We start from the raw sequence: 26,368 nt of genomic DNA, 5'->3' as shown, positions 1-26,368 counted from the left end.
ATTAATAAATAAAATAAATAAATAAATAAAATTAGTCCAATTTCCAACCGGCTGAAAATGTCCAAGGGCAATGATGACTCGCGTGAAACTGCGCACAGCTGTGTCTCCACAACTGATGCAACGCCAACAAAGTTCTTTACACTCACTGGCAGTCTGGAGATAACGTGAACGTTAGACCTTGTTAGTCTGGAGTTCACTGGAAGCATACCAGTCCGAAAGTCGTGGGCGATCTTATAGATCAGCAACTCGGTGGACTTAGCTGCTATAACAGCCACAGTTTGTTGGTCCGTAATGCAGAGTTCTTCAACGTTAACGTTAACGCTAGTCTGCTCAATCCAGACTCCAGGCAATTGGCATGGCAGCTCACAGGTCAGAAACAACTCGGCTGCCTCGGCAGATCTTTCGCAGAGTAGCTCCAGCTGCTGTCCCGAGAAATCCCCTCGACCAGACAGCGAAGTGCAGCACGGCTCACAGATGGATGGGAAGGATGTAAGAGGCCCAGGCCAAAAGCTAGCCATAGCAAGCTCCCAATGGACAGACGTTAACATCAGCCGATTTGAAAGCAGTTAAAAGGACTAAGAGAATAACACGAAAACTATCAAAAATAACGTGAATAAAGAGAGAAAACATTTAACTATAAAAAAATACAAAAAATAAACATGACATTACATAAAATTACGAACATTACATAAAAACAAACAAAAACATGATGCCAGACAGAGCAGCGTGAAAGACGACCTTATGCCACACAACTTCTTGTGCAGGCCATGGTTAATTACAATGCACTGTTAGCTGGCCCACCTGCATGTGTAGTGAGATAATTAAAAATTCTATTTAGTCAATTAATATTGGTATTTTTGTATGGCTATATGACTACTTTAGTTTACTTGTAATGTTAATGCAATGTTTATTGATGTCACAGAACAAAAGCGTTTGTTAAGAGCTACAAACATAAACATTCATCAAGTAATCAAATAGCTGTAGGCCTACATATTTCTTTCGTGTGTTGTGTTGATATATGAACCACTGTGTAGGCCCCATCCAGAGCGGTAGCGTGGCTCTGGCCCCGGCTAGTTCTGTGTTGAGCAGTGACGTCAGTGACTGTTGAAGTCAGTGGTTTCAGCGCTTCCTCATATCGTTCGGTGGAGGGAACGGGTTGTCCGAGAGGCTAGCGGCAAGCCTCGGCAAAGCAACCTGAAACGGATAACGCCAAACTGTAGAAAACTAATTTATTACACAATGTGTGCGGAATGACTGATAACATTTCAGTCTGTATTTAATTGTTCCCAGAAACAAGTTTTCCTCCCAAGTCTTGAGACTGTTCGCTGGCTAGCGAAACGTAACGTTGTGGCAAAACTCAAACGAAACCAGCACGGTGCTTGTGAACCGCCTAGCTTCTAGCACATAACATCTAGCCTGTATAATTCAAAGGAAGACTGGCTACAGAGATGAAAGCGGATCATTGGAGGAACTGTTACCGATTAGAATGTCTCCATCATAATTTGTGAAGTCATGTTCGTCGTGGATTGCCTTTTTGACTCTGAAGTATAGGCTAACGTTAGCTACCTTGTGATTTCAAACTTTCAAACGTTTGCTAACTAGCATACCTGACGTTACTGAAGGCCTTAGCTAGTGAGCTAGCTTGGCGTCGTCCATCAGCCTGTGGACACAACATTTCGGCGCGTGGTCTGTCAGGGGACAGCGACAGGAGCAGAGAAGATGTCGGCTCAAGCGCAGATGAGGGCGATGCTGGACCAACTCATGGGTACTGGAAGAGATGGTGAGTTCAGCAGTATACCTTTTGGTTTTGACACAACGAATGTAGCGCCTAGCGGACCACCTAGTATATCAGACACATGATGTAGCTATTTAGCTAACAGTAGCATGTCGCTTTCAAACGTGTCTGGCTAGCTAAGGTTACGCTATCCAGGTGGCTAAGCTAGCTAATGTTAAGTCAGCAGTACAAGCAAGCAAACTTGGCTAATGTTAACGGCTAGCAAGAGTTCACCGAGTTAGACTTCGTGGTCTTCGTCAAAATTGAATTAGTACTGAGATGTCTGCCATAGCAAAAATGCCCTTGTGTAACTTGTTTATGTGGCCTACGTGTGTATCTAACGTTAGATATATGGGCTCGTATAAGAAACACGTTACCGTTAGATGTTAAATGTTCCCTTCATTGATTTGAACACAGGGCAAAAGTAGTGCAGAAGATGTCTCGACCAAGTTACTAACGTCAGAGTTAAAAATCTGTTAACACTAACATGTCACATGCGTCCGAACTGTTCACACAGTGTCACATAACAAAAGCAAACTACAATGTGTTGGTAGGTGTAGTGTATTTGTAGGTATTTAATGAAAAGTATTTTTGCACTCTTGTAAATTCTAATACATGCGTATTGATTATCAAATCACAATGCACTTTTTAACAGGGGACAGCATGCGCCAGAGGATCAAGTTTACTGATGAGAGGGTCTGCAAGAGTCACCTTCTAAATTCATGTCCCCATGACATACTTTCGGGCACTGTGAGTTTTACTTATCATAGAATGGCCTAGCCAACTTTAGCCATCCTCATTAAGTTGTCAATGACTGAACTGTCAAATAACAAGTAATGTTCTGATAATTGTTTATTGTATCACAGAGAATGGACCTGGGAGAGTGTGAGAAGGTCCATGACTTAGCCCTCAGGGCAGATTATGAGATTGCCTCTAAACAGAAGGAGTATTTCTTTGAGCTGGATGTAAGTTGTGCATACTTGTAGCTATACTATTGTTATAGTGTTTTCATCTTCTACGATTGTCATTGTTGTTCCACTCATCCTCATGCTGAGTTCTCACTGATATCACTGTCAATGTAAAAATGAATGTTCTTGTGTTCCACAGGCAGCAGAACACCTGCAGTCATTCATAGCTGACTGTGACCGGCGGACAGAGCTTGCCAAGAAACGTCTTGCTGAGACACAAGAGGAGATAAGTGCTGAAGTTGCTGCAAAGGTTTGCCACATTCACATTACGTTTTTGCTGTTTTCAGGTTAATGATGTTATCTGGTCTTCACAATCCATGTTAAGCTGCACATTATTTATTTATTTAACTATCCATCTATCTATCCATCTTATCTATCTATCTATCTTTGGGATCTGAAGTTATTCATCCAGGAAGTCAATTGGCATTGCTAATAGTATTCACAGTCTGTACTAAGAGAAAAACGTATGAAGCACTCTTAACTATTCATGATGTGTTAATGAAAAAATTCTAAAATTCCCTTGAGATGAATAAAGTAAAGGCCTAGTTGTTTTTCAATTGGAACTCGGATGTCTGGGTCATAAGCGGACAACGGAGACCATTTTATAGATAAGTCTGTCGTGTCTCCACAGTGTCTAGCTGACCACTTACAGTTTTTTTCAATCGCTAACAAGCGCTTACCCATACTTCAGATACTTTTTCTAAACTCTTAACACAGACTCGCACCTACAAAACACAATGGGCCAAATGGATAATTTTCTTCTCAAAAACACATTTGGTTAAATATATTACTAACACATCTTTCTCTGCACACACTAACTTTACCAAAACACTGGAAATCTGACTCAAAATGAAATTATTCTGTCAAAGAATAACACTTGTTGGCCCCGGCCGTGGCACGACTGGCTGGGGCACCTGCACCGTACGCCGGCGTCCCGTGGTCCTTTCCAGATCCCACCCTGACTCTCTCTCTCCCCCTCACTTCCTGTCATTCTTCACTGTCCTATCATTAAAGGCATAAAATAGGCCAAAAAAATATACTAAAAAAAAATAAGAGAATAACACTTGTTTTCACCTCACAAGGTACATGCAGTCAATCAAAGTACACCAGGTTTCAAAATACTGGCTATTGTTGACATTACAAAAACGGCATAGACTTTTATGTTTAAGTTTTACAGGTATTTGCATGCCATTTTTACACTACATTTCTTTGTTGGGAACTGTATGTCTACATGTTATGTTCACATTCAAAAGCATTCCAGTTAGGGCTGGGATAAACGATTATTTTTTCGATGCATTGATTAATATCTTAATGTATCTCCACACTTCATTGGTAGACTTCCGAGGGCCCTGACATTTAAAACGAGACATTGAGAACTTTGAAAAAGCACTGGTAGTTTACTTACAAGACGATTTATACAGACAGTATCTTCACGAAGTTTAGCGTTTGCAGCCATCTTGAATTTAGTCACGATAAGTCGAGCGACGAGTAAGAATGAACAGGTATGATAAGGGATCAGATTCCAAAAATAATTCTGTGGAAATGCATGGATTACAGTTTCTTCCAGTAGCAGCAACTGGAATCCATGCATTTCCATGGAATTATTTTTGGAATAATTTGATTTATTTGCATGGCTATGCCGATGCCGAGGCACCACCATTGACCGCCTTGTTGGTAGCATCGGCTAACTAGCGCCAGATTTCGGAGTGCAGGGGACAAGCCGAGATGGGCTATGAGACATACATACACACTCGGTATCATGTTTCAAAACACTTTAGGTCAAAATCACACCGGAATTCTCCTTTAAGATTCCAAAATAAAAGACTATACAAGTGCAAAGTAATGCATTCTTAGTCAGAGGTAGCATTCAATAAAGTTCAGTAGTGTGTAGGCCTATGTCTAATTGAGTGCCTGTCATTTTAAGACGTTCGTGTGGGAATCCTTGCAATTAACATTAACACAGTTAAAAGGCTGCTGATGTGTGGATGCAATTCATAACGTAGTTAGTTCAAATAACGGTTCATACTTCTCCTTTGGACAAGCACTTTTGAGTCTTGGAAAACACTTTTCTATTTAAATCGGGATTTTGCAAACATTCAGGGTCAATAAAATGAGCCCTGCATGAATAAGGAATACAAGCAGCTGCAAGTAAGCATGCTAAACTTGACATCCAAACAGTATTCTAACGTTAGCTCTGAGATACTGCTTGATTGCATACTGTAACTTAACTTAGTTTAGTCTCCTCAATGTACTATGTTGCCGAGTTTACTTTAACTTTAATGCAGCAGTTTTGAACAAGCGCAGCATGGTCACGATGCTAAGCGGATTTAATAGCAATTTAGCCCACTGTGTTCTATGCAGTGCATGTGGCAACAACAATCGTGAATATTTTGTTAAGTGCAGCTCAATGAAATTATTTTATCTTTTCTTTAATTTAAATAGTAGGCCTACAACATTTCGTGGTGCCCAGCCACAGATTAGTCAACGTATGGAAAACACCGAAGGTGTAAAATGAAAAATATTTAGCAGCACACGTTATGCTTGACGAATCGACGCTCATATTTTGCGTCAACGTATTTTTTGCGTCGACGTCATCGATTACGTCGAAGCGTTGTCCCAGCCCTAATTCCAGTAAAAAGCAAATCAGTTATTTTTCCTTTATACTGTTTACTACAGGAGGTACAGTAGAAATACTGTTTACAGTATGATGGAACAGAAAAAGTTTTACAGTATTGCTTACAGTGAACAACAAAATATCCATGAAACATACAAGAGCATTCTGAACAAAAAAACAACAGCAAAAAGCCCAGATAAAAAGGGGGGGGAGGGGGGGGGGGACTAAAAAAAAGCACGAAATTACTGTATCTAATCTCTGCGATCTTCAGGGTTAGGCCACATGTTTTCATCAACATCGCATTGATTACATGGTCAATGATAGTGGCACGAATTTCATCACTGACAACAGTTCTTGCAACCTTTGGAATGCCACCACCACGCATTCTTACACCTCTACCTTGCCCTCTTTTTGGGCCTGCTCTTTTCCCTGGCCCTGCTCCTCTCACTGCTCCTGCATCTCTCACTGCATCTCTCACTGCTCCTGCTCTTCTCCCTGGGCCCCTTGCTCTTACTCTTCCTCATCCAGACATTACAGTGTTTGTTTTTTTCTGTTTCTGTTTCTAAAAACATCACTCCTCAAAGTCCTCCTTTTACTGTATACGTGTCAATGTAATAGAAAAAAAATAACCCCTGCCACTGCCAGACTGGAATCAGCTGTGGTTGGCCCAATTTACCCAACATAAATCAATTGTGTGTCAATTATTCAATTGTTTGTTTATTATCAGCTGAGATATATTGTTTTTGAACTGATATCATTGCAGAAGCAGAGGTTTTTATACTGTATCTAAGGTTTGGAATATTGTTTTTGCTATTGTGGGATGTTGTGTGTTAACATTCGTAAATACTGCAAAAACAATCCATAATTTTGTTGCGAGGTATAGCTTGTCTGTTAAGAAAATGTAAGCATTGTGGAAATGTGTTCACTGACTGCATATCATGTGAAAACGACATGAAATTTGTGAATGGTATGGCCACAAAAGACCGATGCTGTGCTAACTGTATTTAGAGTTTTGAAAATGTGACTGGTTGGACAAACGCTTGTTAGCGGCTGAAAAAAAAACTGTAATACAGATTTAATTACTGCCTACTGTCTACATCACCTCCACTAGAAGTTGGGGATGCTTGTTACCTCAGCTTTTACACTACAAAAGATTTGATCAGACACGTCCCAGGCCACCTCAGCAACTGGTTTAAGTGATCGGTTTACAATGCCTGTTGGTGGTCATTTATGCTTGTATTTAGCATTGTGATATGATGGCCCAATACTTTGTGACGACCAAGTATATAAACAGACACTCTTGTTTCTCAGGCAGAACGCGTGCATGAGCTGAATGAGGAGATTGGGAAACTGCTGGCACGAGCTGAGCAGCTGGGTGGGGAAGGCAACGTAGATGAAGCGCAGCAGGTGTTGGAGAAGGTAGAGAAGACCAAAGCCATGAAGAAGGAGGCTGAGGTAATACAACTGACTTTTTTGCCTCTTTGTCTAGACTCTTATGGTGTGCTGCAGTTGTCATAAGTTGTATTCCCAGTCATAGTTATCAGTTACGTAACAGGAAGTTACAATTAGAACGCCCTCTGAAGTTAAAATTCCTATGTCAGCTCATACGAACACCGAAGCCCCCAAGTTCGTATTTCCAAGAAGGCTATCTGTCGCTATGTTGCTACGATGTTTGTTTGTGGAACACATTATGTAATGCATCTCTATGAACTGTTATTCACGATTACTAACCAAATGTAGCTACTGGATTGCGTAATTGTAACACTTTTAGCTGCTTCTGTGTGTCTACAAAGATACCCTTGAGTATCAGCTTTGCTATAAGATCCAGCATCAGAGCAAGACAAATCAATTGACTGATGATTGTGTGACTCAGGATATTTACAGGAACTCCATGCCAGCCTCAAGCTTCCAGCAGCAGAAACTGAGAGTTTGTGAGGTGTGCTCTGCCTACCTTGGTCTACATGACAATGACCGGCGCTTGGCTGACCACTTTGGTGGAAAGCTGCATCTGGGATTTATTGAAATACGTGAGAAGCTCGACAAGCTCAGGGTAAGAAGGTATAAGTTAGCAAACAGGTTTATTATCTACGTACAAGGTTTTGTGGGATCTGTGCACACTAGATTTATTAGTATTAACTTGTGTTGTGACATCTGTTAATGTGCATTCAAAAATAGAGGCATTGGCTTGGTTTTAAACTGATATTAAGTAATAATTAATGATGTTTTATTTGTCCTTTCCAAAGAAAACCGTCGCAGAGAAACAGGAACAAATGAGGATGAGAAGACGGGAGGAGCGAGACAGAGAGGAGCAACGAGAGAGGGAGTGGGAACGAGAGCGGGAGAGGGAGAGGGAAAGAGAACGTGAAAAAGAGCGAGAGCGAGAGCTTGAGAGAGAAAGAGACAAGCGGAGGTGAGTCTGGAAAGAATGACTGAATATTAGCCTAGTGATTATTATAGAAGGTCATATATCTGTATTCCAATGGCACATGCTTTTCAACTGGTGTTATGAGTGAACATTTACTGAAGAGCATAATGACATGACTGGAGGTTAAATACTGGTGTTTTGTAGACACTACAGCTAGGGTTATATTATTTTGGTAATGAAAGAGATTTCATAGCTCAGCTGAACATTCCTATGTTTGCATTTAAATCCAGCATTGTTTTAGCCTGGAGGACCAGACCCAATCCGAAAGATTAACCCATTTAGGCCTAAAACGCCTGGAAAAAATGCCTGTAAAACCTAAGGGTGATTTCAGAAAACCCCCTAAAACCTGAATTTTTTCTGGAAATTCAGCAATTGTGTCAACGCCTACTTAATGATTGATTTCTCAGCCTCTGTAGCAGATAGGAACAAAATTTAAAAAGTATTTGAGAGCTTATACCTGTGGCATTGCTAAGAAATTGGGTTTATTCAGTTACACCTTCACAAAAATAAAACATGTAATGTGTCAGTGCAGGAACAGCACTATTTTATCAGAAACCAGTGCATTTTCTACAGCTTGTCATTCTGGTTGACATCTACTGCCTGGTTATATATATTATTGGTATGTTCAGAAATTACTGATAGGCCTACACAAGCTGAAATAGTTTCAAAAAGTGTAACTGTGTTTATTATATTACAAAAACATAGGCAAATTGGGGCCACCACCACCTTGACACTTATCAGTAATAATGAATACTGTGTGATTATTCACAGTAGTGGTGATCCTAGTCTCTGCTCAACCCTCCATACACACACAAAATGATGGCTTGTCATGTTTCTATTTAATATTTTGAATTCATAAACTTTATATATTTTGTTAGTATTTTATGATCTGCATAATTACTTATAGCTAAAAATATTCAGTAATTTGAATACATATTGATTTTTAAACTATTGCACTTGTCTTTAATGACATTACAGTGGTGATATGTAGGTCTAATTGAGTGCCTGTCACTTTGAGAAAAAACGTGAAAGTAATTAGCTTTCATTCTCAATTCCATAGCCTAGGTAGGTTACCGTGGCATTGTGTGTTGTCCCATTGACTTGGTCATGTTTAACGGGCTATGTGCTTATAGCTTACCCTACCATAACTTGCTATAAACGCTATTTCTGTTATTTTGATCCAATGAGTGAGACCTAGAAAGTGCTCAAAATAAAACTTTACGGTATTCTCTTGATAACGTTAGTGAAATGGATTTAATGTGAACGTGCACATAAAAAGACGCAGAGTGGCTACATAATACAGCGCACGTTTTGCAGTGATGTTCCGCCTTTTAAAAGCAGGTGTAGCCTAATCCAAATCGGGGTTAAATCCATAAATTAGACAAACAGAATCAGTAGGGTACAAGTTTTGTAGCCTACCAGGGCTATGTCAAAAGCAGGCAACATTAGGGAGGGGAGAGCGCGTTCAAAGTCATCAGCAATAATGTCATCGAAGCCGAGAATCTCCTCAAAATCATACCTTCCGAAATCTCCTCGCTATCAAAGTCCTCCATGCTTTGCTCGAAGAAATTTCAAAACAATGTCACGAGGAACATGACGACACTCCCTCGTGTCTATTCTGATGCATTTCATTGGCCCAGAGGCCGATAATTGGTGCAAAAAAAACCTTATACGCGGAAATCGACGTATACGCTTTCCCGGCCTCAATGGTAGAATTACGCAACAGCGCTCCCGGCTTTAATGGTAGAAATGCGCCAATGCTTTCCCTGCCTAAATGGGTTAAGGGTCTGGCTACGAGTAATGAAAAGGGCACAGCTCGAGGGGCGGTACGAAGCATGCATTTGAAAATATCACTGCACGCAATTGGATAACACTACGACCAATGTTTACTGACCGATTTCGGACGTCGACGCAATTGGATAACACTATGACCAATGTTTCCGGACATCAACGTCGCAGCGCTGTCGTCATCTGTTTATCTCGCCTCTGGCCTGCCTATATCAGATACACCGATGTGATTGGTGCAGCATGGTTTCATGGGCATAGGTAATTAGCATCATTACTCGTCGCCAGAGTCACTCGCTGAGCAAATTCAAATTTAGCTCTTGCGAGAACTCCAGGCTAGCATTGTTCCAGGGTAGCATTGTTTATCTTTTCCCCTACTTTTAAATCGATCTTGTGAAAGAAAAACAATCTAGAAACGCTCGTTGATATTGGGATTCAGATAAATGGCTCGATGGGTACGTCTGGAGTTCACAGTACTTTTACACAACAATTCAGCAATCCATAATGAATTTACATGCTGAAAATAAACAGAGAAAGTGGTTCCTTGTTGGGAAAAGTTAATAGTAAATGTATAACTTTTTTTTTTGTCTACTGTGTGAACCAGCTCCATGAAACCATTGCCATATTGTTTTTCAGTAATTGAGATGTTTTTGTGCTTTTGTGTTCATTTTTCCAGAACAAGATCCAGAAGTGGGGACCGGTACAGGTAAACATTGCATTTGTGTTTCCATTTCAACACAGTATCAGGTACCCAGTAGAAACCTGAAAAGTTGTACATGCATGCTGTAAGTACAAAAGTTGTACGTCCATGCATTTTTCTTCCAATGTCCCCATACATACATATATATGCTATTCTATCTTGGTTGTAAGCATGGCTTCTAGTCAAGTCGACTTTATCTATCTATAAATTACAGAAATGTCTGTCTGTTTGTGTGTGTGAGTTGCATATCTGTCGAACCGTTTGTCAGATTGATTTTAAACTTGGCAAGTGCAGTGCCAAGTTAGACATTGGTTGGATAAGAAATGCTTAAGATATTGTGAAATATATCGGTAAAAGAAGCACTCATTGGCTTTTGCTGCTCTAGCCGCTGGTCACTCCCACTCTTACACAGCACAGCACAGGACCAGTGAGTTTTGCCAGCACTGAATCAGTGCACACAGCACAGGTAAAGTCAAAATGCGAGATGTTTGGATGATTAGCATGTCTGACCTCAACAATAAAGGATGCCTCTGTATGCGGTTTGCTACTGTAGCATAAAATGATTCCACAATTTTGAAACAACACACTATGCAGTCCAATAAACTGACACTTTGAATAGCCTAGCCTAGACACTACTTTGGACTGTCTTTAGACTTTGAATAAACAAACGACAGTTCCGACTGCAAGGTCCCAAATTGAAACAACGTTTCAGAATGCCACCCATTCAGAACATGACCAGGTAAAGACAGTGAGTGTCAGACAGACTGAATGACATCGTTGCAAATTTTATTACTATGCATCATTCAACTAAATGGTTTGTCTTCTATATCAAGTTATTCAACAGGCTAACTATATAGTCATAACTCAAAGCTTTAGGCTTATGCCATTTTGATCAGCTCCAGACAACGAGTGTCAGACAGGGCGTGATGTCATTTATAAGGCTACCAGAGATTGTTTTTGAACAACATATAGCCTTAAGTCAAAACAGCTGTTTGTCAGTTTGATCTGTAAAAAATACCACATGCAGCCATGCTTAAATTCTGCTCACTGCACGTTTATTATAATGTATTATAATATATCATTCCACTGCTTGGTTGAATTTCCCATTGTCCTGTGTAATTTAGAACGACCATTAACATATGTTATTTGAACACCTATGAAGTAGATCCATTTCTTTGGCCGTATCACACTTGTATATTAATTCGCCAAACTCATTTAAATTAGCCTAATTGGGCTACGGGTTTTCTACAGGAATATCATGTTTGAACGGGCACTGCACTAGTATAGCACAATTAAAAACGGGTTATGGTGGTGGTAAATAATAACAGGAAATAGAAAGTAAACCACGTAAGTGTTAAACCACAAAACCTTGGTGCCTAGGTGGTGTGAGGTGGAAGTTAGTCCCATAAGTGTTTAGGTCAGTTTGCATCAGCAAGCTGTAAATGCAAAAGGGAATTCTGATAGTGTTGCTTAACGCCAACCCTCTTCTCATGTTTAGAGATGGAAGCAGTTCCTCCCGTCATTCTCGGCGTCACCAGTCGTCTCGGTCGCGTGAGGAAGGAGGAGAGAGGGATCGAGACCGAGACCGGGAGAGGAGGCACAGACACAGGCACAAGGACAGACAACGCTCACGCTCACACTCCCACCCCCACTCCCACAAGGGCAAGAAGAAGAGGTACTAAACTCTTGTCTTTCAACAGATGTACTGATATAGTCACTGGCTCATTATTGTGATCAGTGCAATCTACACTGCAAAAATCAGTCTTGTATATACGCCTAAGTACATAAATAAATAAGCCTATGCTTACATGGTCCAAAAGCACATGCAGGCCTGATAGCGCTCTGGCGCCACGCCGGATTTCCGGCGTACCTACGTGTCTGCGAAAAAAAAATAAAAAATCAGGTTCGCATTCGCGTGATCTGACAATTCCCAAGATCTGAGAGGCGCTTTCACTAAATAAAACCACACCAGTAGGCCTACTTAAGCCAATAGGTAATAGGGTAGGGGCTTGTCTTGGGTTTCGGCCAATCAGATTGATTCAGCAGTCACTCCACGTGCAAATTTGTTTTGTGTTTTCCATACATTACGAATGTGTTTCCCACACTGGCAACGCGTAGCCAAAGTCATGGAGTGCAACTTTATGAAGCCAGAGGAAGACGCCAAACTTGTCGATAAAGGTATAAAGAATAAATGGCGCTGGTCTTGGATAGAGAAGGTGGGTAGAGATGAAAAGCCCTTTGGAAGCTGGTGTCAAAAACTCCGGCAACCAGGAGCATGTTTCTGCACTTTGTGCGCAAGAAAAAATATTATATGGAACTAGCGGGAATAAAGTGCTGCCACGGCACGAGTTAGACTCTAGTCATCAAGCAGCTGTCCGAGCAATTCAACACAGGGGCAACAGCCTTTGCCGGGGGCAACAGCCACAGAAGATATCCGACCCTCAATCACCGATCACGTGGCTGATTTAAAAATTTGTTTGTGCTCCTTCATTGCCGAGTTTGATCTGTCGTTAACAATCGCTCATCCACTCGTCACTTTCTGTCAAATTAGCGGAGGATAAACTCGCCCTTACGCATTTGTCTGTCTCGAGGCATGCGGGCTATCTTATTACACACAACATCTTGCCAGAATTTAAAAGAAGTCTGTCCGACAAGCTTAAGAATAACATGTTTTCACTTAACATTGATGAGGCCACGGACAAAATCATGGATAAGATTCTATGTGGCAGATTCTATGTAGACTACTGGTCCGATTTTATGACGAGGATGCAGCAATAAGTATGCAGGTAAGTGACTAGTTAAAAGCAGGGATGGATTGATGAACATGCCTACCAGGCCCAGGGTCCCAGTAGTGCTGGGCGGTATACCGGTTCACATAGTATACCGGTGTATATTTTCGTTATGATATGAATTTTTAATATACCGCCATACCGGTGTATTTGATTACACAACATTTGGAACGCTGCGCCGCGCGACAGTGTTTCAGACGGGACTTTTTTTCCACATGCACGCATGGTGCCACTGTGAGGGTAAACACAAAACACAGTTTTTCCCCTGAAGTATGACCCTTAAGGCTTAATTTCTCCTTAGGTAAGGGGTTTATTTAAGGGTGTTGCACAGAATAATACCTTGAATTGTTTCTTTAGTTAAGGAAAAACGTTAAGGGATACTGCATTGAAAAGGATTTAGCCTACCGTCACGAAAATTCTATTGAGATTGTTCAACAGCTGTAACTAGCTGGCTAGTAGTAGGTGATGTCGTTAGTTAGCAACCCACCGAACACAGTGAAGTTTAATGATCTTATCATTCATCTCACCTTAACAATATTCGCTGAAATTATCCAGGTAGCAAGTAAAGCATGTTATAGACATGCACTGAGCAATACTAGCTGGCTAGTTAGAAATTATCCTGACTCATCAGTGCACCAAAACCAACTTTTTTGTTAATGTTTTGCCTAGCGAACCGAACCGAAGCTCATGGCAGGCTAACAAGACATCCACATGAAGTTAACGTTAGCCTACCACTAACGTCATGTAAACCACACAATAACAATAAATTTCTGATAGGCCTATTTGACAGAGTAAGCATATTAACAGAGAGGTTTTATTTTAAATTGTATCATTTTCAAAAAAGTATAATTGCAAGTTGCACTACTTTTTGTATTGGTTTTATACAAGATGTACTTGTGAAATTTGCACAGTAAAAGTTCTGTATTTTGACTGCAATTGTCTTTGCATTCTGATTAGATTCTTCATTAGAATCATGAGTGGCTCTTTGTAAACAGCATAATTTTCTGGGGCCATGCAAAACTGCATTACCACTAGTGTGGAGTTATTCTACATCATGACAGTGAAATAGACCATCCTTAGTCAATGTACTGCAGCAATTCCTCTCTCTACCTGTAGAAAATGCTGTGAAAAAATGAAAAAATGCATGAAAAAAAATACCGTCATATACCGTGAAACCGTAAGAATTTTGAAAAATACCGTGATATACATTTTTGGTCATACCGCCCAGCACTAGGTCCCAGGAGCTCTGGTGCTCTACACAAAGATGCTACTGTAATATAGGCTTGTATTGGGTTTGTTCATCTCATGTCTGAATGATGTCCATCTATATCCACAAAAGTCACCAGAATCTATCATTTAAGGGACTATTTATCAAAATGTTCTCCCAGGGGAGCACACCCCTGGATCCCGCTTAACAATTATGTTGATCAGGGCATATATCTTGGCTTAGGGGCCCGCTTACCTCCCAGGGAAAAAGGTTCAGGCTCAGGATTTTTTTCCACTATCACCCCTGCACATGAGATGTTTAAACATCTCAAAAATAAACATATTACACATATAACACACAGGCAATAAATTAAGAGAAATAATGTATTTCGCTGGAGGTGTTGTTTTTAAGGGAAGCCTACCATGCCTTATCTGTGACAGAAGACTAAATCTCAAGTCAAGTCAACGTTTTTGCAAATGCGTTAATGCAAGTCCTTCACAGTGCTACTTTGTCCAATTTCGTATTTATTATTTAACAAGTTTAGGGGTAGGGTAGATCCTAGTTTACAAGGCATCTTGCAAAGTAAGCGAGTCACCTCAGCAAACAGACCTATACCCTCTCAAAAATTCTTCTCGCATGTGTTGGCGAGGACACGGGCGTCACCCCGCGCTGTTATTTTCCTTACTCATCAGTTTAAGGCATGACTTATGGAGTGCCGAAATAAGGACTTAAGTATTCGATGAGTCGCCTCACCCATGGTTGAAAAAGGCAGCATATTGATAACACAATCAATTAATCACCCATACCCATCTGATCATTTAGGTGAACACGTCTATTTGAGCATGTCAAATCATTATACGCTGCAATAATCTATTGAGTTACATTACTATAAAACAATTGCAAAAAAAGTATGTACTTGCAAAGGCTCATGGGTACTGTGTGACATGATTCGCCGGCTGGCATTGTTATCTATGGCCAGTTGTTAGTTCAGAAATGAACATTACTGCACAAATTGAAGCTGTCACTGAAATTATTTTTGCACATCACACTTTTTTTGCAGATCTGGAAGATCTTTTTTAATACTTTAGATTTTTTTGAGTTTAGATCTGAAACAAGTAGGTTTCACCCAGCCAGGTCTTTGTCACCCCATGTTATTTCCCTTACTAATTATTTTAAGGCATAACCTGTAGAGAGTTGAATTGAGGACTTAACTATTCAATGAGTCGCTTCATCCATGGTTGGAAAATGCAGGATAATGATCAGGCAATCAATAAATCACCCACATGCTGCAAAATAAAATAAAATAAAAACACATTCAGCATTTTAAATATGTGCTCACAAATGCTCATGTGTAACGTGTGCCACAACTCGCCGCTCTGCAATCTTAGTTGCATTATGATCTTCTGTCAGTTGCTTGTGTACGTCAATGTTAGGTTATGCATGTGTATAACCATATAACATCATTAACAACTGGATTTATTTACATTTTCACTTTGTGGGTTAAAGATGCGTTTTTTAGGCTAAAACATTTTATGTCACTTACTGCAAAAATTACCTAACCAACCGCTAGCTGTCTGTGTCCTGAATACACTGTAAAAAAACGCGATCTCTGTGGACAGCCCAGGCTCCCAAAACGGCAACAAAAACGACCTGGGCAGACCTAACCCATAAAAACATAACAAACTGTTCCAGCAAATCACAGAAGAGATGCGCGTTTAGGAGAGTTTCAATTGCACGGGAGCAGCACGGGAGGGAGGGGGTCAACAGAAGTGACGTTACCCAGCATCGCTTAGAGTACCTTTAATTAGACCCACACTTTTGGCTCTCATGGACTACCATTTCAGTACTCGATTTATAGTCTCATTTCATCAGTGCCTAATAAGATCACCCAGGTCTTCGCCATCATGTCAGGGCCTAAATAGCATTTTCATTTTAAATTTAACAAGCGTTTCTACCTTCAAAATGTTGAGGGTTTTTGTGACCCCTCTATTGGAATACTTCTTGAAAGCATGTTTTGTCAATTTTAATATGCAAAAAAGTTACTCCATCAAAGGCTGATGGGATTGGTCAAGGCTGATGGGATGGGTCCTTGTTTACATATGACACATCGCAGCATCTGTACCTTCATTGACTCCTCTGTAGCAAGAGCCTGGATGTCTCAATGTGTTCTCTCTCTCCCCCTTTCATTTTATATCATAAGGTCCTCTAGAGAGCGTTCACCACCCCCCCAACGGGAGAGGGGCTTCTCTCCAAGCCAGGAGCTGGGCCGCGAGGAGGGGGGCCCGAATGAGCTGCCTAACAGGGAGTCCGAGAGGATGATGATGATGGACGAGGAGTGGTCGGCCTCACCGGACGTGCCCCGAGGGAGAGAACACTCGCCATCCTTGGAAAGAGAGAGGCGCTCCAGTTCAGAGGAGCGCGAGTCCGGGGAGCTCTAGAACAACAAACAGGGAGGGAAGAATGGTTTACCGAGCCACTGAGAGCATGTGTGCGGGGCTGTTGGAGGGTGTGTGTGTGTGTGTGTGTGTGTGTGTGTGAGTGTGATAGGTGGATGTTTGGAGTACATTTACTACTATGAAGTGTGGGTGGGAGCAGCTGACAGCGAGGTAAAATGGGTTGGGCCAGGCTAAAGGATGAGCTACAGTGGTAGGGTGAGCTACAGTGCTAGGGAACATGGATGAGGAGGAAAATTACCTCAGCATTGGTAGACCGTCTCCTCTGAGGAGGTCACGGGGATGAGTAAGCAGGATGGCGGAAGATAAGGAGGGGGTAATGAAGAGAAGGAGGGTGGAGATCCTACCAAAGGCTTCATTTTAGCTTCTTTTTTTAAGCAATCACTGTAATGAACATTGTTTCTGGATATTTGCTCCCTTGTCACTGCTTAATTGCATAACGGATGGTTGTGTTTTATGTACAAAAAAGTCTTTTCCTACACAATATATGTTTAAAAAGTTTTTTTTGATTGTTTTTTGATTGACTGACTGAGTGTCTTGAACAGTCTCATTCCCCATGGTCAGACCTTATTTCATCTACTCACCAGTAAAATTAGATTCTTCTTTAGGTAGCAGAGACTGAAGGATCATTATGGTGCAATCTCATGATTTGGGCCTGGACACGGAAGTGGCTCTGTCAGTGATGAGTGAAAAATATTCCCCACATGTATGATTCTATTGTCATAAATTGTTTGGATGTAATTTGGTGTTAAATGGACATGATCAGTTGTACATGTTTCATTGAAAAGTATACGAACCCCTTGAGGAGACTGTTTGGTTCTTACCTTTCTTTTGAATAAAACTTTTCTGCCTGAAGCATACCGAGGAATGAGAGTGCATTGGCATGCAGCTTTTAAGGTGATGGGCTATGTGGATACCCCGGCTCCTTGTGCTGTTCACAACAAATAAAGATTTATGCCTCTGAGATTGTTTTGAGCCTTGTCGTATGTCTTCGTGGAGGTATAAAGCTAATAATGAATAAGAATAATGAGTGATTTATAAGGGAAGCCTCCCATGCCACTTACCTGTGGCAGGAGGCTTAATCGTCAAAGTATGTTCAATGAACGACATTGCTATTACGTAGCATTTCTCATAGTTCTCCTTGAGAGTAGCATGTCTTTCTTGTCATTCTTTTAACAAGTTTAGGGGTAGGGTAGATCCTAGACTGCAAGGCATCTCGCGAAGTAAGCGAGTCACCTCAGCAATCAGACCTATACCCTCTCAAAAATTCTTCTCGCATGTGTTGGCGAGGACACGGGCGTCACCCCGCGTCGTTATTTTCCTTACTCATCAGTTTAAGGCATGACCTGTCGAGCGCTGAAATAAACACTTAAGTATTCGATGAGTCGCCTCATCCAGGGTTACAAAAGGGATCATGTTAATATGACAATAAATATATCACCCTTACCCATCTGATTATGTAGGTAACCATGTCTATTTCAGCATGTCAAAGCATCATACGCTGCAATAATCTATTGAGTAACATAAATAAAAACATTGTAGTGCTGCAAGTATGTACTCGCAAAGGCTCATGGGTACCGTGTGACATGATTCGCCGGCTGTCATTATTATGTATGGGCAATTGTTCGTGCGAAGGTTTACGTTAGTTTAAGTTTATCTACATATATAACCATACACCATCATAAAACACTATTTGATTTTTTTTACATTTTCGATTCACATCTTAAATACCCTTTTGGCTCTCGTCGACCACCATCTCAGTTTTCGTTTTACGGCCTTATTTCGTCACACGCAACACCACGCATGCGCAGTACGTGAGGCAGGCTGCAGGTAACGATGGCGGATATTTCTCTTGACGAACTGATACGCCGACGAGGTTTAAACACGAAAGGACCCATAAAGAGGTAACACGCACTGCATATTTTTAAGTTATTACCAAAGAATTATATGGGCAGATGCTAGAGAGATATTTCTTGTATACAATGTAATGTTTGTAAAATATCGATTGGAACTCGTTGTGTGTTCACTAGGACCGCCCTTGTCTCGTCAATGATTGGATCTACACAGCGTTTTCCGTCCTTACCCCCGAATAAAGTGCCTTTTAATTGGCTACTGACTATCGTTTGTGGCTAGTTTGTAGCTACCTAGCTATCGAGATAGTTAGCTAGTGTTCATTCAGTATGCAACTGTTTGTATATTCGTTTATTTAATCGACGTTACACTAGACATAGCGGAATGTAAAATTGCCTAGTTTCTAAAGCACCATTCTTATTGTATGTGTTAAACACAGACTGTACTCATTAAGTTGATACAGTTCATTACCTGGCTATCTAGCAGGGAACTTTGTTATGGCTAGCGCTCACGTTAGCTAAGGCAACTGCCTCTTCAAGAAGCTTTGCAGTATCGGTCATCCCGGCAGCTAACGTTTATACTACCCAAGACTTTGACCAAACAGACTAATTATTTAACAGGATCGTATCGTGTATGCAATATTATTCTCGATTTGGCTGTCTGTTGGGGTGTCTCTTGGTGTGTTGAGGATGTGATAATGTTTGATCAAATGGAATGTGCTATGTTAGGGGGTGGTTTCATAATGTTGTAAAGCTATTTGTTCATCTTTCTCATTGACATAAGTGATTTTTGTTTCCATTTTCACAGTTCTCAAAACACTTCTCACAGGCCTGCCTTTGGTAGAGGGATGGGGACAGTGGGAAGAACATTTGATGCACGACAGAAGATTGGGGCTGGAGATGTCCGACAGAGGCTTGGTAGTAGTGGGCAAACTGGGCCAGGATCAGGTACATGACTTAAAGATAGTTTACATTAACATCTTGCCATTGTTTTATGCCATGACCATTATTATGAAAATGTTTTGTATAATGTTGCCTGATGCTTGCCTTCAGGGTTCCAGGTGAAAGATGCCAGAGAGAAGCTTGGCCAGAAGGATGCCAGATTCTGGATAAGAGGACGAGGTGGTGCAACTGGGGGTGTGCAGGACGCCCGACAGATGATCAACTCCCGAAAACAACAAGGACAAAACCCAGTGGGCAACCCCCTTCAATCCCACAAGCCCTTGGGAATAGGGCTGCAAGCCACTTTCCAGATCCATAATAATAATGGTACAACCAATACCAGTGCCAGACAGTTCCCACCCACCCCCCAAGGACTCAATGTCAGAGCAGGGCTCTTACCACAGCCCGGTGGAGGGTTAAAGAAAGTAGTTGATGCTCGCGATAGGCTAAGCCTGAAGAGGAGCATCACAGGAGCAGCACCCACTACGAGCGCACAGGCGCCTTTGAAGATCACAAAAACTATTCAGGTAGGAGGTGTCCTTTGCTACTTATGGTTGTTTTTCTCTGATTTGTCTTGATCGTTTTCTCATACATTGACCCACCATATTTGTAAGGTTTGAAATATCTAAGTCTTATTCTAGTAGCTTTCTGTAACTGTTGAGCTGAATGAACTAACATCCAAAATGTTCTAATTTAATGGATGTAGAACACAGTTTCATTCTTTTTCTGTATTCACATTGCCTAGGTTTGGTGGTTTTATGCATATGACACAGAGGTTCCTTCTCTTATTTCAGCAAAGGCCAGTGGCAATGGCAAGTGACATCCGGTTTAATGTTTCCGGAAGGGGACCCCAGGTGAGTGAGGGGAAGCCCTGGGAGCACCACTTGCTTGTAGGGCAGCTGACAAATGGTTACTATACATTTGAGACACTCTTAAAATGCATGAACTGATGTTAAGTGTATGAACAAAACTGATCATGCTCTCTTTCTCTCTCTCTCTCTTCAACAGTCTCTCATGAACGAAGATGATGTTATCCCTACCAAACAGATGAAGATAACCACTGCCAACAACTTGGCACAGACACGGGTGAGTAGTTGTTCATCGCATTCCAGTTGTGCAACTTCGGGGTTTTGACTCTCACTTTGGGGTGAAGATGGCCGACTAACCCTCTTTGCTTTTAAACCGAGAATATCAATCATTGTTTAAACATGGAGACCAGTAAGCTTTATTATGAAGCCAAGATACGGTTTTATCCAGGGTAACTTCAGAAGTAACCACCGGTCTCAAAATAACATGTGTGGTCAAAAATCTCCAGGCACACTCAGGTGTGAGAAATCCCTGCAGGTCTCTTTTAAATGCCTGGCGTGGCTACAGGTTTGGGTTAAAGGCCGGTCTCCAGTAGAGGCCTGGTCTGTTTTTTAGTTTCGGGTTGTATTTAATCTTCTAAAACCAGTCAGATCGTCTGTTTAAAGATTCGCAATGACACGAAACCGTTATAGAAAGGAGGTTACTTACAGCAGTGTGAATTAGATGTTGCACGTCTTTACAAGCCGTCGCAAAGCATTCACATGTCTGGTCACAGTTGCAAGGTTTTAGAATGTTGCATCAAGTTGCTGCCCATCTCATTGCGAATCTTGGGTGTGATTTGGGCTTAAGTATGGCGCAGACTGTGCACGTTATGATTAGATGGCATTAAAAGACTGCGGTGGGGAAAAGCTAGAGTTCCAAATTGTATAACTTTCCAATATAAACTATGCCTATATGTCCCACTTCGTCATCGTTCAATTCATCCCTTGTGTTTAAAATTTGCAGATAGGCCGGTGGTAAGCTTGTTTTTATGCTGGCAACAAAACCAGAACGGTTCGCGAACGTTATTCTTTATTCTAAATGCCATGGCGATAAAGAGAAAGAAGTCAGAAAAGGAATTTACCTTAGACTAGGCTATATCAAAGGCCGTCTACAGACATTCTCTGGCTATATAACCTACTGAAATAGGTTAATGATGTAAAGTCAAGTGCGCTTCTATGGGACTGGTGTGTGCGCGCAGAGTTTTTATTGATGAGTCGGAGTGGCAAGTGCTGCGCATACTGTAGTTGCAGTGGAATGTGGCTGCCCAGGGCATTATAAAACTTCTCACTCTTAGACCTACTCATACACGGCGGTGAAATGGCGTATTTAGCTGTCTACATTCGAATCATATGCTGGGGGAGAAATCATCGGACATCCATGATTATTTTCACCCCTGGTCAAAAATATGTTCCCGCGAGCCTGGAAGTAGGCTATGATTTGAATGTAGACTGTTGTCAAATTTGGCAAATACAAAACGGGAGAAACAATATGGTTCATGCTCTCTCATGCTGTTTCATTCGTGCCGAAAAGGAGGGAGGATGAAACATTAAGCACGTTCCACTTTTGCATAAATAATTCCTGAACGGTTTTGGTCAGGGCTGATAATGCAACTGTATTTGACAAAGGACCGATATAGGCTATTTGCTAGTGACAAAATATGAGCTTTCAGTGTGATGCAATTACGTTTAATTAAATCGTGTTTCATCTGTTCTGGCTATCCCCGCTATTTAGATCTTACTGTATCTCACTCAATGAACAACATCTTAACACTAAATGAATGATGATCCATAATTGTCATCAGATAGCCTAGTCATATAGGTAGACATTCAGTGTGTTTGAAATAATTAATTTGATAATATTTTCCATCTTTGCAGAGGAAATGTTTTGTGTAAAAGGAATTAAAGGCCTGTCTCATATAGACGCCTGTCTCTAATACTAGCCGGTACAGTTTGGCGATTTGGGAAAATAAAAGCCTGGGCTATTATTTGGAGTTTTAAGGTACATCCTTCAGCATTTTCTTGCCATAGTCCATTTCCTGTCAGGATATTCCTAATATTACTGCCTCAGGCAGAATACCCTTAACTCGTGACAAAAGGGGTCGCATGACCTTTATTAGAAAGTCATGACACGGAGAGAGCAAATGGCAGACAAAGCAAAGTTGATGCACAATATTGAATGTATAGAAAAGCATACACATAATATAGGAAAATTAATTGTTAGTCACCTCTATGTAATAAGATTAGTTTAGTAATCCAAAATTTCTACCACACGTCACTTTTGAAACAACAGATGCTTGGTGTAGTGCCCTTTTAGAGATCATCAGTTACTTCCGAAGGTTCCTGGATACCTGATTGTGATTGACCAATTCGCACAGCATGACCAGCATTAGAGAACAATGTGTTTGCACCAGATGTCTGTTTTTCAAAACAGTCACCTCAAACCTAACCATACTATAGTATAGTATAGCCCTCTGGTATAATCCTGACAGATTTTTCTGACCAAACTGATTCAATGGGAGACATGAATTTGTTACATGCAAACAACGTCTGTGTCATAAGCTTTTCTGAAATCCACCCGATGATAAAGCTTTGAAAGGCACACAGGTCCTCAGGCCTTAGTTTAAGCACACTGAAATCCTGGCACAATACTAGGTTGCATAAAGGACTGGCAAGATTGTCATCTACCCTGGCAGAAAATGGCTTGGTTCATTCTAGCAGCAGAATAGAAAAGCATGCAGACCAGTAGCACAAGCATGCCTTGGGCTTGTTCTGTCTTTATGGAAGAGGATAGATGGGGTAGGGGTGGGGAGCAGCACCATAGGGAGCTAGGTGACCAGGAAAGACAGTGCAGTTGTCCCTGTTTTTAATGAGGTGGTATTAACAATTTGTACAGATTTTTTAATGATATGTATACCTTTCCAGGACAATTGTATGCTAACAGTGATGCATAAATAGCATATTATAACAAATGAAGTACACCTTTGGTGTTTTGCATCAGATATTCTCCCCAAATTGCCTAAATTAATTGGGTACACAAATGTTTGACTATGACTGACTCCTCACCCTTTGAGTTTGTGACATGGCAATGCAATGGTATTGTATCTGAATAGCAGGAGTGAATGGCAAAAGATGGAGAGGGGTGAACGGTCTCTATTTTCTTTAAATAAAATCATTGTCCCCCCCAGCCTGGTGCCATGGGATCATCTTTCTCCATGTCGGCCCCTATAACCAAAGTGGTGAAGAACGATGCTTATACCGCTCCACCTCCACCCACACCCACACCACCCACTGCCCCTGTACGTGCCACGGCTGCTGCCGCCTCAGCAGTCACTGGGCACGGGCAACAAGCAGCAGACACCAGCACCCGGTCTGCTCCTCCTCAGGTAGGTCTATGTGTGGAGGTAGAATTGGTCTGAGTGTTGCTTGAGTAAGAGGGTTAGCAGAGCATGCACATTTTTTTTTTTTTAAATCTTAAATTACAGCCTAGAATAAATTTGGTATAGTTCATGGAAATGTCACAAAATTATCAATATCTTTACATCTACCACCAAAAGTGTTTTTCCTAGGATTTTTTTGTAGACTTTCCCCCTAATTCCATTTTCTCCATGCCCTTACAGCCTGCCTTTAGTCCTTTGGAAGGCACCAAGATCACAGTGAACAACCTTCATCCCCGGGTCACTGAGGAAGATATAGTGGTTAGTGTACCCTCCTATCTCCTCCCTCCCTTCTTTCTCCCTCCCTTTTTTCTCAAATTAAGTTTCAAACCCCCTTTGAACAAAATGCACAATGCCATTTTTAATTGCATTTTGTCTGTCTGTCTGTCTGTCTATCTGTCTGTCTGTCTGTGTGTGTGTGTCGTACATACTTTACAGGAACTGTTCTGTGTTTGCGGTGCTTTGAAACGCGCACGGTTAGTGAAGCAAGGAGTGGCCGAGGTTGTGTTTGTCAAGAAAGAGGACGCTATAAGTGCTTACCGGAAGTACAACAATCGCTGCCTGGACGGTAAAACCTCTTTCCAGTGTCACAATACTCAAACGTGTTGTAGGTGGGAGATATGATGTGCACCATAGCAATAAGTTGCTGTTGAAATATTAGAGGTTGTGTGGATGGATCACGGAAGTTTGTTTTGAGTTCTTGCAACCTTTTGGTGTTAATTGTTGTCAGGAATTGCAGGAAAAGCAAGTGATTGTTACTGGTTTAGAGATTACACAACTACATAGTTTTGTTCTGAATGTTGACAAATCAATGAAATATTCAGAAAATAAATAATATGAATGTTTAAAAATAAACAAATAGCACTAAAGGGGAGTATGGATTCTCCAAAAGGTTGTGTCAATATGTGGCTTAGTGTGTTCGGTCAGTTCAGTTTTGTCATAAATGAACATTTTGGAAAATGGAAAAATTGGGTATTTTTTTCCCCCCAAGTGTTGACCAATTTTCTAATTTTCTGTATTAGTTCAGACATTTGAGGGGAAATAACACATATAAAATTGGTTTCTATTCCTTAACAGGCCAGCCAATGAAGTGTAATCTACACATGCAGGGGAATGTCATCACCTCTGATCAACCCATTCTTCTGTAAGTCTTTTAACTGCTACTGCCGGGCATACTTGTGAATCAGATACAGATAAATCTACATAATGATAACAATTGTAAGACATAATTTAACCGTTAAAAGCTGTTTATACAAACCTATAAATTAAAAACCTATACTAGCTCAAGGTGTGAACTGGAAACTGAAAACAACGTGATTCTTTTTTTTCATCCCACCTTCTTTGCTCTTTCAGGAGGCTAAGTGATACCCCAGGTGCAGGAAGTGGTGGGAGGAAAGATGGGCTTCCTGCTTCCCTCAGCCGTCCAGGTGGTCGCCCTGCTTCCTCCCAGCCCACGCCAGAAGTGGACCCCCAGACCATCCTCAAGGCTCTGTTCAAGTCCTCCGGCCAAACACCTACAACTACAGAGCCCCCGAGTTCCCAGGCCACGGCCTTCCGCATCAAGATTTAACAACGATCACATACAGACACCTGTTTTCATATTTGACGCATTCAAACACAACACACATGCACACAGGATGTACATCATGCCGTACATATTTATTTGTACTACAGTAACACAACTCGCATACAAAAAAAAATAGGTTTCTAAGTGTTATTTTAGAAAACATTCATTTGGATCCTCCATGTCAATTCAGTCATCCAGTAAGACCAGTAACTCCAGCAGTGATGTCCACGGCCGTAGTGTTGATTGTTACCTAGCGTATGTATTCAGTGGACCAACTGGAGAAAGCCCTGATATATGATTTGTTTTAAGCTATTTTGTTTACTTTCAGTTTGAATTACAGATTTAAAAATGAAGCAAAATGTGTTTCAGAAACGGTGTCTGTCTAAAGGGTTCATTTTTAACATGCCTATGTTCAGATAGTTCACATTGAACGCAACCTCTGTGAAAGATGAGATGCTTGTTGGTTTTCGTTTTGTTTGGACTGTCCCCCTTTTTATATATTCCTTTAAAGAGATATTCTGACCAGTATCAAAAGTGGTGGCATTAAGAACATGTAAAGGAAGACTCAAGCCTTACTGAAATTAAATGATTTGTGCACAAGCTCACATTCTTACCATGTTTTGTTCACCACTTCGACTCCTTATGTATAGTAAGTTGAATGCTTGTTTTGGCAGTTAAGCAATGTTGTCCTTTGATTGTTAAACAAATAGAAACAGTCCTTCTGAAATACTTTTGTCTTTCAAACTGTAAATGACTACTGTTTCTACACATAATTTCCCCCTCCTTTTGTTTGGTGACCAGGATGAGAAGGACACAATTCTGTACAAGTACGTTACATTCAGTAAATATGTTCCTTTATATAAACAAACAAATGCGTGATCTTTCATGGGTAGTGTTATTACCAACAGAAATTTGACTACGAATTGGCATGGACATAAATATACTGTATGGCTATGGTAAAATGTTTTATTGTCATGTAAAATGTTTCCCCAGGTCATACAAATGAAACGAG

The 26,368-nt window shown here is 41.0% G+C and overlaps 2 protein-coding genes and 2 non-coding genes across 4 annotated transcripts; 2 read left to right on the top strand and 2 right to left on the bottom strand.

Moving 5' to 3' along the window:
* Window positions 1-1,123: 1,123 nt before the first annotated feature.
* Window positions 1,124-17,679, top strand: LOC143102055 (putative RNA-binding protein Luc7-like 1). Its single transcript, XM_076265419.1, has 10 exons — window positions 1,124-1,780; window positions 2,430-2,524; window positions 2,641-2,739; window positions 2,882-2,992; window positions 6,668-6,811; window positions 7,230-7,406; window positions 7,600-7,766; window positions 10,243-10,272; window positions 11,765-11,941; window positions 16,463-17,679. Exons 1-10 carry the CDS (start codon window positions 1,720-1,722, stop codon window positions 16,698-16,700), a joined length of 1,299 nt encoding a protein of 432 aa, XP_076121534.1. The 5' UTR covers window positions 1,124-1,719; the 3' UTR covers window positions 16,701-17,679.
* Window positions 14,811-14,964, bottom strand: LOC143103363 (U12 minor spliceosomal RNA). The gene has a single exon (XR_012982782.1). It is a non-coding gene; the product is annotated as a U12 minor spliceosomal RNA (small nuclear RNA).
* Window positions 17,680-17,904: 225 nt separating the features above from the next.
* Window positions 17,905-18,058, bottom strand: LOC143103362 (U12 minor spliceosomal RNA). The gene has a single exon (XR_012982781.1). It is a non-coding gene; the product is annotated as a U12 minor spliceosomal RNA (small nuclear RNA).
* Window positions 18,059-18,509: 451 nt separating this feature from the next.
* Window positions 18,510-25,956, top strand: poldip3 (polymerase (DNA-directed), delta interacting protein 3). The gene is made up of 10 exons (XM_076265418.1): window positions 18,510-18,619; window positions 19,374-19,513; window positions 19,619-20,034; window positions 20,302-20,361; window positions 20,516-20,593; window positions 23,541-23,738; window positions 23,973-24,050; window positions 24,228-24,357; window positions 24,867-24,933; window positions 25,143-25,956. Exons 1-10 carry the CDS (start codon window positions 18,552-18,554, stop codon window positions 25,357-25,359), a joined length of 1,452 nt encoding a protein of 483 aa, XP_076121533.1. The 5' UTR covers window positions 18,510-18,551; the 3' UTR covers window positions 25,360-25,956.
* Window positions 25,957-26,368: the final 412 nt, after the last annotated feature.

This window comes from Alosa pseudoharengus, unplaced genomic scaffold, assembly GCF_046254945.1.
Source record: "Alosa pseudoharengus isolate Yale_2024_CS ecotype anadromous, Long Island Sound unplaced genomic scaffold, YU_APseudo_1.1 YU_APseudo_1.1_scf_4, whole genome shotgun sequence".
Lineage (NCBI taxonomy): Eukaryota > Metazoa > Chordata > Actinopteri > Clupeiformes > Clupeidae > Alosa > Alosa pseudoharengus.
Note: the sequence above shows the minus strand (reverse complement) of the source record. Positions and strands in the feature narration are given on the sequence as shown.